Source organism: Brassica rapa, chromosome A08 (assembly GCF_000309985.2).
Source record: "Brassica rapa cultivar Chiifu-401-42 chromosome A08, CAAS_Brap_v3.01, whole genome shotgun sequence".
In the NCBI taxonomy this organism is placed as follows: Eukaryota; Viridiplantae; Streptophyta; class Magnoliopsida; order Brassicales; family Brassicaceae; genus Brassica; species Brassica rapa.
In genome coordinates, this window is record NC_024802.2 from 14,209,822 (window position 1) to 14,224,318 (window position 14,497).

Consider the following 14,497-nt stretch of genomic DNA (forward strand, 5'->3'; position numbering starts at 1 on the left):
ATCACGCTAAATACACTAGCTTTAATATTAGTTTCCTAAAATCACGTGATATCTTTTGTCGACAAAATCACTTGATATCTTATTTATTATACTTCACATATTTCAACTACAATCTAATATTTGTGATTTAGTTTTAAAAAAACAAGCTTAACAAAAAATTATCATGACTTTTTTAGATACAAGAATAAAATTGTGTTGTAGGTCTTTGCGCCAAAAAATTAAATTGATGGGACAACTAAATTTTGTCAAATTCATATATAAATGTTAAAGGTCCATTTTTAAATATTTCTGCAAAATAATTGTTACAATATTGTCGTTTTATAAACAAATATTCACCAAAACTTTATAATATATTTTGTTTTTAATATTAATATAGAACATCAGTTTATGTAAAATAATTATATTACAGTATTCCTATTTTAAAAATAATATTTATTACAAAAATTAAAAATATAAAGTAAAAAATTAAAATAAACTTAATTTTTTTATAAAAATAATTTATATAAATTATAAAACTTAATAGATTAAATAGGTTTAATATAAATGGAATTAAAAATAATTTATCTAATATACAAGTTATTTAATATTTTTAATTACGTCAATATACAAAACCAAATAAGCAACCGACATAACTTATAAATATTTAAACAATATAGTCAAAATGTATTAGATCAAACAACAATGCAATATATATATATATATATATGTGTGTGTGTATATATATATTACTTTTGAACAAAGTCAAAAATGTATTAATTGAAAACAACTATAAATATTATATATTACAAACTAAAATAACATCCGCACCCACGGATTAAAGTCAACTAGTTTTTTTTTTTTTTGTCAACAGTCAACTAGTTTAATGCATTAAACACTTAAACGAGAAAGATATCCAAATGCACATCCTATAGTTTAAATGGGCTAACAATTATATTCAAAAGCCCAATATAAACTGCAACATCTGTAAACAAACATTAAAACCTCTCAAAAACCCTTTCGTCATCGAAATAATCATTTCCAGCTGCGACTCCTTCCTTCACTCCTTGTTAGCTCGATCGAGAGAGAGATGCCGCTCGGAGAGAGAGGAGGATGGGAGAGCAGCGAGTCCATGTACTGCGGCGTCGAGACTGATTTCTCCGACGATGTTCCTTCTCTTCTCTCCTTCCACATCTCCACCGGCGGATTCGACTATGTCCTTGCTCCTCTGGTTTGTTTCTTTCATTACTATTACTTCCCTCTGGATTCATCTCTCTCCCTGACTTCCCTTTTTGCTTTACGACTACAGATGAACCCTTCGTATAGGCCGAGCTTGGTGGAAGCAAACGGTTCTTCGGATACTCAGGCTCTTCCAGTCTCTGGCTCTGACTTAGTTTTGGCACCTTCTCAGTGGAGCAGCCATGTCGTTGGTACGATCCTCTTTGCTTTTCCCTATGTTATCAATGATGGGTTTTGATTAGTGGTCATTTTTTCATTTTTCTAGGAAAGGTTAGTTCGTGGATTGACTTGGATTCTGAAGATGAAGTCTTGAGGATGGACTCAGAAACCACTTTGAAGCAAGAGATAGCCTGGGCTACACATCTCTCCTTGCAGGTGATTTGTGAATCCGTGGGTTTGATTGTTGATGAATGAGGAGGAATTGCGCATTGCTAATGTTTGTTGTTTGTTGCAGGCGTGCCTTCTCCCTACCCCTAAAGGGACCTCGTGTGCCAATTATGCTAGATGTGTGAACCAAATCCTACAAGGGCTGGGTAACTTGCAGGTGGTTTATGAGTCTTTTGCTTTCTTTAAAGAGAATTTTTCATTCCAGCTTTAATAGTTTGTTTCTTATTCTTTTGTTTTGTTTGAATGTGATTCTGCTATGAAGTTATGGCTGAGGGTTCCACTGGTGAAGTCTGATGGAGATTCAATGGATGCTACCTCAGAGGGTCTGGTAAGACGTTGTATCACAGTTGATGCAAACTTTAGATTGTTCTTACTTTTTGAGACTGCTTGTGTTACAAATGAATGTCTTATAAACCTATAAAAACACAAATGAATATCTTGTGCCTTGGTGTTTTTTGTATCATTTTTGTTATGTCATGTTGGCTCTAATAAATAGTCGCGTTTATGCAGAATGATTCCTGGGAACTATGGAATTTGTTTCGTCTTCTTTGTGAGCATGACAGTAAGCTGTCTGTTGCTCTTGATGTTATGTGAGTTGAGAGAAACTCGTGATTGTTTTTTGTTAATGTGGACTCTAAATGTTTTTTTTTTTTCCCTCTGCAAACATAACACCATTTCCTTTATGCAGGAGTAACCTACCCTCTGAAACTTCACTAGGACGCTGGATGGGAGAGTCTGTGAGAGCAGCCATAATAAGCACTGATGTAAGTCCCTCACCTTCTTACCACATTTTAAAAAATCGGTTTTGTTGTTCTGTGAATCACAAAATGCTTCTAATTTGGGTGTGCAGTCTTTCTTAACAAATGCTCGTGGTTATCCTTGCTTGTCAAAACGCCATCAAAAGCTAATAGCAGGATTTTTTGATCATGCTGTCCAGGTAATTTATATTCTTGTCTTTGATACGTAGAACACTAAATATAAATGCCAATAATTTTTACTCTTTATCTGATCAGCTTTTTTTACTGAGTATGTCATTCTGTGATAAGAATCCTCTTTTCATTCATAAATATATGTTGTCTCGTCCTAAGGCTCATTGTCATCAATCTTGTAATTGCAGGTTGTAGTTTCTGGAAAGCCTGTTCATAATCTTCAAAAGGCTTCTGATTCTAACACTGAAGGTTAATTTTCCGTTTTTTTCTTCCTCCGCTAACACTTAGCTGTTATCCTCCGTCCGGGCTTGTTTTATAGTGGTTCAGTTTATGATCGGCATCGTTTATAAAAACATCCGTTCCATGTTTTGATAGTTGTATATAGTGTTGTCTTTTGACAAGTTCCCAAATGTTTTGTTTCTCAGGTACACAGAAGCATCCCCTGCGGTCATATCTGGATTATGTTGCTTATCTGTTCCAGAAAATGGAACCACTTCCTGAACAGGAACGCATAGAGGTCATTTGTTGGATCCTTTACCTCATCCCTCTATTTCTTTTTCTTTTTATCACCAGAGATGCATTCAGGCAGAACAAAACTCAATTCTTGTCTTATTTTTTTTACAGCTTGGCTACAGGGATTTTTTGCAGGCACCCCTGCAGGTTATTCTCTCTTCATAAGTATAGTGACTTCTGTTTTTTCACATTAATGCCTTACACTGTCATGAAAGTGCTCCATTCTTACTGTAAAAAGAGCTTCTACTGTTTTTAACTACAGCCTCTGATGGATAACCTTGAAGCGCAAACCTATGAGACATTTGAGAGAGACTCTATTAAATACATCCAAGTATGTTGCGTATGCTTGTTTTATTTCCTTCACATTTTAAATTCTAAAACCTCTCTTTTCTTGACGACCCCCTTCTGTTTCTGCTTCGGGTAGCAGAAGGGAGGAGACCAGGATGATTTTGTTATACAATTCATACTAATATTTTGCTTGGTTGGTTCTTTTTTTATGCCTAACTTTTGTCCATCTTTTTGTTGCTAGTATCAAAGAGCAGTTGCCAAAGCCTTGGTGGATAGGGTCCCTGATGACAAAGCGTCTGAGTTAACTACTGTATGTTACATGTCAATGTTTTACTTTCGTAGCTTACATATGGCATTTGCATTTATAAGTTTTTTTTTGGAACAATATAAAGTACCTCAGTAATACTAAAGTTATAGTTTGTAGGTCTTGATGGTTGTGGGAGCAGGAAGAGGACCCCTTGTTAGGGCATCGTTGCAGGTAAAAACATATGATGCAACTCCACGATGGTCACAATGAGACACTGTTTATTAATCGATTGTGTTCATTGGTTTCATAGGCAGCTGAAGAAACTGATCGCAAGTTGAAAGTGTATGCGGTTGAAAAGAATCCTAATGCAGTTGTAACTCTCCATGTGAGTTGTGACAATGCTAAGTTTTATGTCGTTTCTTTCGGATGTGTGCAGCAGGTTTAGTAACTCAAGAGAGTTATCTTTATCTTTTCTGATAGAATTTGGTCAAGATGGAAGGGTGGGAAGGCATTGTTACGATAATATCATGCGACATGCGATTTTGGACTGCTCCTGAAAAAGCTGATATATTGGTCAGTATGTACAGATTTTATTAGGAATACCAACATTATAGTATTATACAGTTCATCTAAATTCTTGATTGCCTCTGTTCTTCAGGTTAGCGAACTGCTGGGTTCTTTTGGAGACAATGAGCTCTCTCCAGAGTGTCTTGATGGAGCCCAAAGGTTTCTGAAACCAGATGGAATCTCAATACCATCCTCGTATGTGTACTCCTTCGCTAAGTTGAATTTCCATTTAAATATAACTATGCTGCTCGTCCAGTTTTAAAGCTTTAAGGATATTACATCTGTTCTTCTGTAGGTATACAAGTTTCATACAACCTGTAACAGCTTCGAAGCTTTACAATGACGTAGGTCCATCCGCTGTGTACTTTTTCTCACAAGAATTTTTCAATTCAACTTAAGTCTTTTACACTAATTGTGGCAGGTTAAGGCCCATAAAGATCTTGCGCACTTTGAAACTCCTTATGTCGTCAAACTGCACAGTGTAGCTAGACTTGCTCCTTCTCAACCTGTGAGTGTCTCTCTTCAGGATTGCTTAAAATAGCTTAAGGCGTTCTCTTTGAGTACATATATGCAACTCTTGTAGATCTTTCGATCTCAGGTATTTTGTTTTGATCTTAATTAGGTTTTCACCTTTGCTCATCCAAACTTCTCAACAAAAGCCAACAACCAACGCTACAAAAAGCTTCGTTTCAATCTACCAAGCGACGCTGGCTCAGCCTTGGTGCATGGTACAAGGCTACAAGCTTTACTAGTCTTTTGTCAGCTAAAATGGGAATTATTATCTCCGTTTTTTCTATTCTGATGTGATCATACATAACACAACAAAAACAGGATTCGCTGGCTATTTTGATTCCGTCCTGTATAAAGATGTCCATCTTGGGATCGAGCCTACAACAGAAACACCAAACATGTTCAGCTGGTAATGGCTTAATGTTTTGAGTATGACATTTAGGCAGTTGAACCTCCCTCTTGCTTTAAAGAAGAAAAAGAAAACCTATTTAATATGGTGTTCTTACTGGCAGGTTCCCCATCTTTTTCCCACTGAGGAAGCCTGTGGAGGTTCACCCAAATTCTCCATTAGAAGTACACTTTTGGAGGTGTTGTGGTTCGAAGAAGGTATACAGATTGTTAAAACCACAATTATTATACAACTATACTTCCATCGTCCTGGGAACTATTATTGATTCTCTGATATTCGGGTTCAGGTTTGGTATGAATGGTCAGTGTCTTCACCTACTCCATCTCCGATGCACAACACCAATGGCCGTTCCTACTGGGTCGGCCTTTAGGATCAGAGGATACTGAGATGATGAAGTTATGTAATTTCATTCTGCTGTATTTTTATGTCGAATTAATCAAATTTCTTTTGACATTATGACAAAACACCAAGTGTTGCAAGTATATCAAATCTCATTTGACCTTACGACAAAAGATAAAAGTTTATAAGTGACTCGAATGTCTTTCGACCTTATGACAAAATACCTAAGTGATCAAATCTCTTTTGAACTTATGACTGAAGTCTAATTCACAAGTAAGTCAAATCTTTCATTAAAATTTAATTTTGAAGATTATATACAAAATGAAGAAACTGTAACTAATAGTATTTAAATCAAATATGATCCAAATTTTTAGAGTGGACAAATGTAAATCAAATTAAAAAGAATTAAACCCCCAAAACGTATAACAATCATCGTTTACCACATTGGAATCGTAATATTTACCCACCAAAACCATGTTGTCTTCTTGTATAACCAAAACTGTAAGCACCTTATTAGCAATTCATAGCAAAAAAATTACCTGAACGTGTACTCACATGCACATATACACACACATAATCTCTCCCTCTCTCTGTAACACAAAGCAGACAAAAGCCTTCTTTCAGCTTACTGGATTACTCAGCTGGGTGTTCCGGTCTCAGTAGTCGCAGTTTCCTCCTTTCTTTCTGGAATGGGACTATTCCCACGTTCACTAGACGAGCTGCTGCTATTAACCAATTCACTGGTTTCAATCAATGACGGGGAGTCTGTGACCAGTGGAGCGGGAACAGGAGGAAGAAGAAGTGGATTCTCCTCTGAATACTTCGGTTTGTTCAGGGCGTTACAGTGAGGGCAATAATACGTAATGTATGCGAAATCCTCTTTCCTAGCAAGTCCTGCCGAATTATGAAACACATTGCAAAACCATGTTAGAAGCCAGTAATATATTGTAATGATTCAAGTAACGAATGATGTTTAGAGATTCATTTACCGTTGTGCATATGACAATTTTCACAAATAATTGCAAATGACTGTGTAGGGTCTTCGCCAACAAGGAGAGCCGCGATGCGTGAGATCCAACTGCCATCGGGAGCCGCATATCCCTCAGGACTGTAATGCGTGAGATCCATCTGCTGGTTTTGCTCTGCGGTGCCGAGTAATCTCTCGCTTGCCCCAGAATGGCGAGACTCATCATCAGAATGATGTGTTGAAGTGCTTGCAGAACTGTGGGGTCTAGCATTCGGATGTCTTCGATTCCTCAGCCCTCGTGATTGGTTAACCTCCATGTCATTGCTCTTTCCCCAAGCTGGATCGACTAGGGATTCATCTCCTAACACTACTTTTAAGCCAGAGTCAGCACCTAATTTGGAGGCTAGGACAGTTGCAGCTGCTGCTTTAGCCGCAGGATCGGGGTCATATCTCTGCATCAAAAAGGCCCATGTTAGCACCAGCTGTAGCTGCAGTAGTAAGCTATCAAAGACCTCAAGTCACAGTGACAAGCATTATCAATTATTAGAACATACTGCACCAATATGCCACGCATAAAAGAATTACTTTCAAAACAACTAATGTTTTCTTATGGGATGCTTGTCACCGTGGTAAATGAATTCCATCTGCCAACCCTATCTACGTTCATATTCGCCATCATCCCAAATACAGCAAACAAACTTTGAAGTTTGAACACATAGTAACTACAAGTGATAAGCACTCAAAGCATCAGTACTTGATCAAACCAATACGAGCAAATAAAGAAATGGCAAACAAACCAAGATGTTAACCACACTCACAAAACTCCCTTGGTTACCTTACCTCAATAAGTTGTTGCGTGATGTAAAAATTGGTCCTTTCCTTAAGCTCATTGATCTTATCCAACCTCTCTGCTCGAAGCTTTTCCAAAGTCCTTTGATCTCTGCGGTCAACTATACAACAAGTTTTACACAGAGAAGAAAATACAAACATACAAGAGCCTATCAAACACAAGACTCACACATCTTTGAGAAAGTGACGATGGAGGAATAAGCAAGAGCAGAGAGAGCAGGTAATAGAAACATAGGCAAGATCCGGAAACTCCTCATCTTCCAATCCAAATCCTTAGTTCTGGTTGCCATGATCGCATACCCCACTGCAATTACCTGAAAGGAAGCATTTTTAGCAACCTATTCAAAGGACAGGGCTTGAAAACAACTAAATGATGAATATGCAAATGATCAAAACATCAAAAATTCAAAATTCAAAATCAATAGTGCTGACCTCAAAGAAGAGGGAGGAAAGGACGAGGTTTCTAGTGAGTTTCCTCCATGTGATCGATCTGCGCTTGATCCTTGACAGAACATTTGCTTCTTCCTTTGAGATGTACTCAAGCCTCTTCTCGAAATCGTCTCCTTTGTCTCTAAACATCGCGTTCCAAATACGCGAGAAGAATCCATTTTGTTTCTTCTTCACGCTATCATCGGAGGTTGCGGTGGCGACGGGGGAATCATTCTGATCACGTGTCTCAGCCACCGCTCCTTCCTGCTCCTGCGCCATGTCCTTTATTACTACCTTATTGATCTGGAGTTTCTCTTAGAGACGAAGGATTTGAATATTTTGAAGGATCATCAGCTTCATCATCATCATCATCTCTCTCGAGCCAAAGGAGAAGAGGGAGGAACACCGGTAAAGCCACGACGACGTCAACGCACGTGATTCCCGCGTGCTTCTGTATCATAAACTCGACTATTGGGCCCAGTTCTTCTTGCCCATTCTCTTCCAACTCTATTTGGGCCCAGTTTCCATCGAACCTTTCATCATTTCTTTTTTTATTTTAACGTTTCTGATTTTCGTCTAATGTAAGCACAGTTAACTTATGGGATCATAACTCATAAGTTCGGTTTATAAAAAAGTTACTACCGAAGAAAAAAATATAGTTTTGTCAGATAGTGACACACCCAGTGGGACTCGAACCCACAATCGCTTGATTAGAAGTCAAGCGCCTTATCCATTAGGCCATGGGTGCTTGTTGTTATTCCACTATGAGGAAGAGATTATTTATTTAAAACACACCATAAACTAAGCTTGAAGGTGGTGTAATGCATTTTTGTGGTTTCAGCAGATCTTAAGCTCATCAGTGCTGTCTTCTCTCTTTCTTGCATCAAGTTGGTTTCTAGTCATAGCCTGATATTGTCGGTTTTATACAGAGGTTGGTAAATGGAGAAGTGTAGTAGGAGAGGAAAATCATGTGGGAACAGATATTGAAAACAAATGCCTCAACACATGCAACATAAAATATAGGTTGGACGCCAACTCCTAATCGTTTTATTCAATTCTTAACATCTCATGAAGTCCAGTGTAGAAGAAGAAAAAAGGAGGACACACATGCAAAACAAGAACAACAAACTGCATGCTAAACAAAACAAGTTCAACAAATACAATGATGCAAGTATACCCTCACAAATAAGCATCTAAAGGAACACATGTAACTAGTTGTTAAACCATATTTAGCACTAAAATGACTGCAAGCACTAGTCTAGATTGTTTATCCAGTCCATTATGAGGAAATTGTCCAGCTGTAAGTCTTCTACTGAATATATTGATTCTGCAGTTGCGTCCACTGGGAGATAATGTTCATTGGCAGAAGACGCATCAGAGGAAGCAGGAACATGAGATGGAACCTGATATGTTGCCGGGACTGTGGTGGTCGGCGAAGAAGGCGCAGACGCAACTGATAAAGCATAGTCTGTTGCTATTGTCTGTATGTCATGCTTGGACAGAGGCCGGACAGAACCTTCAGGAAGCTGAGGCTTTTTATCATTTGGAAAGTTGAAAGCTCCTTTCTCACCCTTAATGCAAAACAAAGCAGAGTCATAGGCTCGAGCTGCCTTCTCTGGAGCATCATATGAGCCTAGCCATATTCGTCTTCCGGTCCTTGGAACTCTTATCTCAGACACCCACTTTCCCCAGGACCTCTTTCGGACACCCCTATAGCATTTGAACTTCTGATCTTCTTCAAGTGAAGAGCTAAGAAGATGAGATTTAGGAGTAGAGGGTGGCATCAGGACCACAACAGAAGCAGATCTTCTAGATTAGTGTTTATGCACAAGTATAGAGACTGAAAAGTAAGGGTATAGCAAGCACAAAGAACATTTGGAGCAGGTGGAGATGAAATGGAGAGGCACGCTAAGTTTGTTAACAGCACGTGTCAATGAAGAAACTGCTGTTGTGACAGGATAGTAGAGTTCTATCCGAGATATCGACTGACAAAGTAAAAGACAATGTACTTTGTCAAAGCATACGTTTCTTTAAAAAAGAGACACTGCAGAAAGAAAGTAAAAAAAAAAAGAGGGGAAGAACCTACGGGTTGTTACAAAGTCTAGTGACCGTTTTTTTCCCAAGTTGAGACACTTGTAAGAACCACCACAGATTCGGAAGTTATTATGCGATTAATCCAAAGCTAGATAAAGTTTCAGTTTTCTTCCATGTTAGTCAGAAAACCAGTAAAAGCATTTATGTAGACTGACACACCCTTTGATGGAAACATTTGATCCAAGTCATGTGAGCGTTAGGAAGATACCTCTAGTGGAAGCTTCCTGCGATCCTGAGGAATCGAGCCAAACAACATTGAAACTGAAACTGTATAAATGAGAAAGAGCCAAGAAAAAAAATAAGATGGACTGCAACCTTCTAAAGTTAGAAACATTAACTATGTCATATAATTATGTACTAAACTTCTGAAGGCACTAAAGCATAATCTTTGTCCTTGAGTTGGAGAATCTTCTACTATTACCTAGATGGACAACAAAGGGTCCGTTGATGATCGACATACATTGCTCAGAGCAGTCTAACATCATGTGCAAGTGGAGCTGTCGAACAAGGTCTAAATCAAAAAATAATTAAGAATTTTGAAAATAAATATACAAGTTTAGACCTTGTTCGAGGTAAATTTAGATAATGTTTTTAAAAAACATATAATATATATCTATAAAAATAGTTAGTTAAAACTATTTCATTACTTTGTTAAATTTATCGATAATATTTTTGAACAGGGCTCAAAACATAATTTGAGACGGCCCTGACATAGCTGATAGCACATTGATCTCCATCAGCAAATTGCAAACTGCATAAAGTCTGGTACGCATAAAAGAAATATCAGCTAGTTATGGAAATCAAAGCTCATTTTATAAAAATGAATTCACCATTATTGGACCAACACTAGTTGCTACCTTTATCTCTTTGACGCATAGGCTTGGCCTTCAATTTCAGCAAATACCTTAACGAAAAACGCAAGAATGCTTCCTGGAAAATTTAGGACACAAACGCATGTTCGTGTCTCTTCTTAAAAGATCTAAGGATGGTATAAAGTGCGAGTAACTATTTGAGCAAATAGTTTACAATAATGACAAACAGCCAATAAACCTTTTATATTCAAAGAGATTACAAATAATGTTTTTTTTTTTTTTTTTTTTTTTTTTTTTTTTGGTAAAATGTTAAGATTATTATACCAAATTTTCTTTTTTTACAGAAATACGAAGAAGACTAGAAACGGAATTGCAGAAATTAAAACTAAACAAAGCATCTATAATGAAAATGCACTTTCTATTACAAAGAAGAATAGCCTAAGAGATGAACCGGAGGTAACGTAGAGACGATGACCCAAAGGAGAAGTGTGAGGGGACTAAGCTCTCAGTTGCCGCGAGCTCCCAGAGAGAAAGGCGGCTCAAACCTTGAAACAACGGGTAAATACCTACAGCTTCCAAGAGACTCAATCATCAACACAACCACAAAGAAATACATCACGATGCTGCAAACCCATTCAACATCGCCCCACCGGCAGCACGAGGAGGAGTCCACAGATAGGCGGTGCCGTCGTGCGGGACGGTGAACTGGAGATTGCTGCCTCCAACCCTCCAAACCCAAGACCGTATACACCCATTTAACCCACCGAACAAGAGGATCAGTGAGACATATCGGGCACACCTCCTCCGGAAAAGAGCAACCTTCGAACTAGTAAGAGAACCGAGTGCCAAACTACCTCCTATCCACACTCTACAGACCATACCGCTTTCACAGAAGCTACAACTCCAAAAAGATGACGCCTTTATTGCAGGAAAGAGAGAGACTTACGCGCTGCCACAGTCAAGAGCTCGACTCTGGAAGACAGAGACCACCAATGAGACGCGGATGCTGTCTCGTGACTCGTTACGTACTGTCACAGGAACCTCCAAGCTCGGACGACAACACCGAAAGAAGAAGCACCTCACACGCACCCATAACTGAGAACCAGCAACAGGATCTCCCAAAAGTAAAGAGGCTCTGGACGGATCCAAAAACCCAGACATAAAAACCCAGCCATGAAACACAAACCTCACTCGAGCCACCAAGGAAGCGTGACAATGAAGAACTGCAGGGTAGAAATCTCATCTAAACTCCACGCGCCGTCGCTCTCATGGTCGGAACCCTAGATCTAGGAAAAAGCTGAGAGAAAATCCAGCGACCTGAAAGCGGGAGAGAGGATCGACGCTGGTCCTAGCGCTAACCTCAGAACACCGCCTCGGTACCAACAGATCTACTGCAGGAGCTCCAGCAAAGATACATACGGCACCAACCACCCACGTAGCCGACTCCACCGACAGTCCCTTGCACCAATCGTCGCCGTCACACCAGATCGACTACCGCGAGAACCAAACCACCGGATCTATCACGGATAGATGAGAAGTCTGAGGCGGAGAGGACAGATCCAGGGCTTTGGCAAGACCGAAGGGAGAAGGGAAAAGCCGATGAAGCAAAACAGAAAGAGAAGACACGAGCCTCCGACGACGACCTAGAAGGACCACCGCCGCCGGAGCAGGGAGGAGCGAGGCTGGCTGAAGCTGAAACTAGGTTAGAGAGATGGTGGAGAAAAGTTTTTAGAGAGAGAAAAAAGATCATTACAAATAATGTTATAGAGGTTGCAAGGATTTTTATCACTACAAACATTTGAAAGACTCAGCTTTCAGAATATTAAGATCTGAAACTGTTTGCTTCTCGATTTGAAGCTGGAAAACTTCAGAGAACTCCTTCAGTAAAGACTCATGAGCTACATCCATTAACCTCAAATCCCCAACCATTCCTTGTTCTTCTCCATCTCCAAGCAAACCCTTTATGCTCCCAACTTGCCTGTCTCTAATCCCACATGGAACTATCGAGTTAAACGGTGCTAAATCCGTTGTGACATTAAGAGCCAGACCATGATACGTTATCCATTTCGACACACGAATCCCTATGGCCGCCACCTTTTGGCTGCCTATACAAAACATTATCAAACCAAAAGAGATCAAAATACACTACACCCATCTAAAAGACTATGTAGGATGTTTGAGACATACCAACCCAAACACCAGTTAAACCATCAAGACGTGAAGCTTTGATGAAGAAAGCTGAGGAAAGAACACGGATGACAACCTCTTCAAGCGTCCTGAGGTACCAATGAAGATCCATCTCGTGGTTCCTAAGGTTGATTATAGGATACATAACTAGCTACATTGTTCAAAACAAATCACATTCTTTCTTTAGCTTCAAGAACTCATAAAGAAGTGTATTGGTGAGATTAGTTGTTACCTGACCAGGGCCATGGTAAGTGACTTCACCACCACGCTCAGTTCGATACACATCGAAAGGAGCGTCCTTTACGTCGAAGTTGAGATACTCCTCTGAGCTGCCAGTTCCCATTGTGTAGACAGGAGAGTGCTGTAATAGAATCAGAGTGTCTGGACAGTCTTGGTTTCTATCAAGCAATATTTGTTTCTCCTCGACAAGGCTTTTCTGCCATGTCCAAGCTTTATCGTATGGAACCAATTGGTTGTAGAGATCGAAACACTGACACCTGCAAAAATGTTGACTGTGATTGCACAGAAGGTGTTCGTGAAAATGCCTCAAACGAAAGAGGAAGTGAGTTGGAAAGATGGAAACTTTACTTTCTTGGGTTTACATGATTAGCTGCGTTGAAGATCTTGACAGATCTGGGTACTCTGTTTCTGTTGGTGTTGTTAGTACGAGGGTGGTGATGGAGACCAGAGATTAGTGTTTCTACTCGATGCAACGATTCCATAACACTCATATTTGTAACAAGTTTGATACTATTAGTTATAGAGGGTAAGAGAGAGTGGCTTTATATACTTTTTTGTTCGGATATTCTTGCCTTCTTCACTGAGTTCCGTGTTCAGTTACTTTCTTCGTTGAAGAGTATGTTTACAGTGTTGGGTTTGATTCTTGTCCTTGATGAGAGAGAAGGAGTCCATGAGCATTTCATCACATTGGTCTTATGCCACCACACCGTCTATCACTCGGTCCCTGGTGGTTTTACCCTGCAAGTATTTGAGCTATTACCGAAATGTTGAGGGTGTAAGCGCAATTTAAAAAGGTCTAGGTTTAAATGTCATAAATTAAAAGTTTGGGGACGAAAAACAAATTTGTCTGCGGTTAAAAGTATAAGAAATTGAAAGTTCATACGGGAAGAAAAAACAAAAAAAAGGAGAGCCTGTCAGACAACCGTGCGACCACCCTAGAGAGGTCAAGCCAGACTAGGTAGCGATCCTCTACAGCTTAGAGAGTCCGAAGACAATCGCAGCCGTTAATCACACTCAGATCGCACGGCCATGATTCATCAACCAGGGTTTAGGGACTGTCTCCTTAGAAATCAAGGATACAGAGGTACGAGCCTATAGAACAGATCCTGTTCAAGTAAGGTCGTGGCCAATGATGCTTTCTAGACATATATAAACAAGCTATAGTTTTTCTGTCTCTCCGATGTGGGACTTTTACTTCCTAACTTATTAGCTCCTTTTACGACACGTGTAATTAATTATTAGTAACTGTTTTTTTCTTTTTAACTTTTATAAAGACAAGTGGCTTTATCTTATGGTTTGGTCCATCATCATCCAATTGGGGTCGTCTTTCCTCTCTATGTAACTTTCTGGGCTAATACTTAATTGTTCGGAGTTTCTTCAGTGTTCAGGGACTGTAAAGGTGTAGACTTTACAAAGAAATATGCTGGTTTGGTTTGTCTGGGTTTTGCTCGTGGGTGATAATGTTTTAGACAGTGCTGGGTTTGATTCATGTCCTTGATGAGCTCGTCATTAGTC

At 39.2% G+C, this 14,497-nt stretch overlaps 4 protein-coding genes and 2 non-coding genes across 6 annotated transcripts; 1 reads left to right on the forward strand and 5 right to left on the reverse strand.

Annotated features, from left to right (window-relative positions):
- Window positions 1-959: 959 nt before the first annotated feature.
- LOC103834634 (protein arginine N-methyltransferase 1.5) lies at window positions 960-5,939 on the forward strand. Its single transcript, XM_033277605.1, has 23 exons — window positions 960-1,207; window positions 1,286-1,406; window positions 1,481-1,590; window positions 1,670-1,759; window positions 1,865-1,930; window positions 2,113-2,192; window positions 2,291-2,366; window positions 2,453-2,539; window positions 2,720-2,780; window positions 2,957-3,048; window positions 3,156-3,191; window positions 3,307-3,375; window positions 3,574-3,642; window positions 3,757-3,810; window positions 3,890-3,964; window positions 4,060-4,152; window positions 4,238-4,341; window positions 4,442-4,490; window positions 4,568-4,654; window positions 4,769-4,874; window positions 4,978-5,065; window positions 5,169-5,262; window positions 5,352-5,939. The coding sequence occupies exons 1-23, from the start codon at window positions 1,067-1,069 to the stop codon at window positions 5,433-5,435; spliced, it is 1,932 nt and encodes a 643-aa protein (XP_033133496.1). The 5' UTR covers window positions 960-1,066; the 3' UTR covers window positions 5,436-5,939.
- Window positions 5,732-8,411, reverse strand: LOC103834635 (uncharacterized protein At2g24330). Its single transcript, XM_009110703.3, has 5 exons — window positions 7,653-8,411; window positions 7,390-7,534; window positions 7,212-7,321; window positions 6,394-6,823; window positions 5,732-6,298 (listed from the first exon to the last, which is right to left on the reverse strand). Exons 1-5 carry the CDS (start codon window positions 7,926-7,928, stop codon window positions 6,042-6,044), a joined length of 1,218 nt encoding a protein of 405 aa, XP_009108951.1. The 5' UTR covers window positions 7,929-8,411; the 3' UTR covers window positions 5,732-6,041.
- On the reverse strand, window positions 8,325-8,397 carry TRNAR-UCU. The gene has a single exon. It is a non-coding gene; the product is annotated as a tRNA-Arg (tRNA).
- Window positions 8,412-8,662: 251 nt separating the features above from the next.
- Window positions 8,663-10,499, reverse strand: LOC103834636 (ethylene-responsive transcription factor ERF015-like). Its single transcript, XM_009110704.3, has one exon. The coding sequence runs from the start codon at window positions 9,431-9,433 to the stop codon at window positions 8,903-8,905; it is 531 nt and encodes a 176-aa protein (XP_009108952.1). The 5' UTR covers window positions 9,434-10,499; the 3' UTR covers window positions 8,663-8,902.
- A 230-nt stretch (window positions 10,500-10,729) lies between these two features.
- On the reverse strand, window positions 10,730-14,303 carry LOC103834637 (octanoyltransferase LIP2p, chloroplastic). The gene is made up of 5 exons (XM_009110706.3): window positions 13,331-14,303; window positions 12,975-13,239; window positions 12,743-12,893; window positions 12,316-12,660; window positions 10,730-10,822 (listed from the first exon to the last, which is right to left on the reverse strand). Exons 1-4 carry the CDS (start codon window positions 13,471-13,473, stop codon window positions 12,344-12,346), a joined length of 876 nt encoding a protein of 291 aa, XP_009108954.1. The 5' UTR covers window positions 13,474-14,303; the 3' UTR covers window positions 10,730-10,822; window positions 12,316-12,343.
- LOC117127607 lies at window positions 13,891-14,106 on the reverse strand. Its single transcript, XR_004450627.1, has one exon. It is a non-coding gene; the product is annotated as a small nucleolar RNA U3 (small nucleolar RNA).
- Window positions 14,304-14,497: the final 194 nt, after the last annotated feature.

Coding starts and splice junctions, on each gene's coding strand:
- LOC103834634 (XM_033277605.1), top strand. CDS start 1,067: ATGCCGCTCGGAGAGAGAGGAGGATGGGAGAGCAGCGAGTCCATGTAC. Junction 1,407..1,480: donor GTGGAGCAGCCATGTCGTTG/GTACGATCCTCT, acceptor TCATTTTTCTAG/GAAAGGTTAGTTCGTGGATT. Junction 2,540..2,719: donor TTTTTGATCATGCTGTCCAG/GTAATTTATATT, acceptor TTGTAATTGCAG/GTTGTAGTTTCTGGAAAGCC.
- LOC103834635 (XM_009110703.3), bottom strand. CDS start 7,928: ATGGCGCAGGAGCAGGAAGGAGCGGTGGCTGAGACACGTGATCAGAAT. Junction 6,824..7,211: donor TCACGCAACAACTTATTGAG/GTAAGGTAACCA, acceptor TTTTTGATGCAG/AGATATGACCCCGATCCTGC. Junction 6,299..6,393: donor AAATTGTCATATGCACAACG/GTAAATGAATCT, acceptor ATAATTCGGCAG/GACTTGCTAGGAAAGAGGAT.
- LOC103834636 (XM_009110704.3), bottom strand. CDS start 9,433: ATGCCACCCTCTACTCCTAAATCTCATCTTCTTAGCTCTTCACTTGAA.
- LOC103834637 (XM_009110706.3), bottom strand. CDS start 13,473: ATGAGTGTTATGGAATCGTTGCATCGAGTAGAAACACTAATCTCTGGT. Junction 13,240..13,330: donor AATCATGTAAACCCAAGAAA/GTAAAGTTTCCA, acceptor ACATTTTTGCAG/GTGTCAGTGTTTCGATCTCT. Junction 12,894..12,974: donor CTTACCATGGCCCTGGTCAG/GTAACAACTAAT, acceptor TGAACAATGTAG/CTAGTTATGTATCCTATAAT.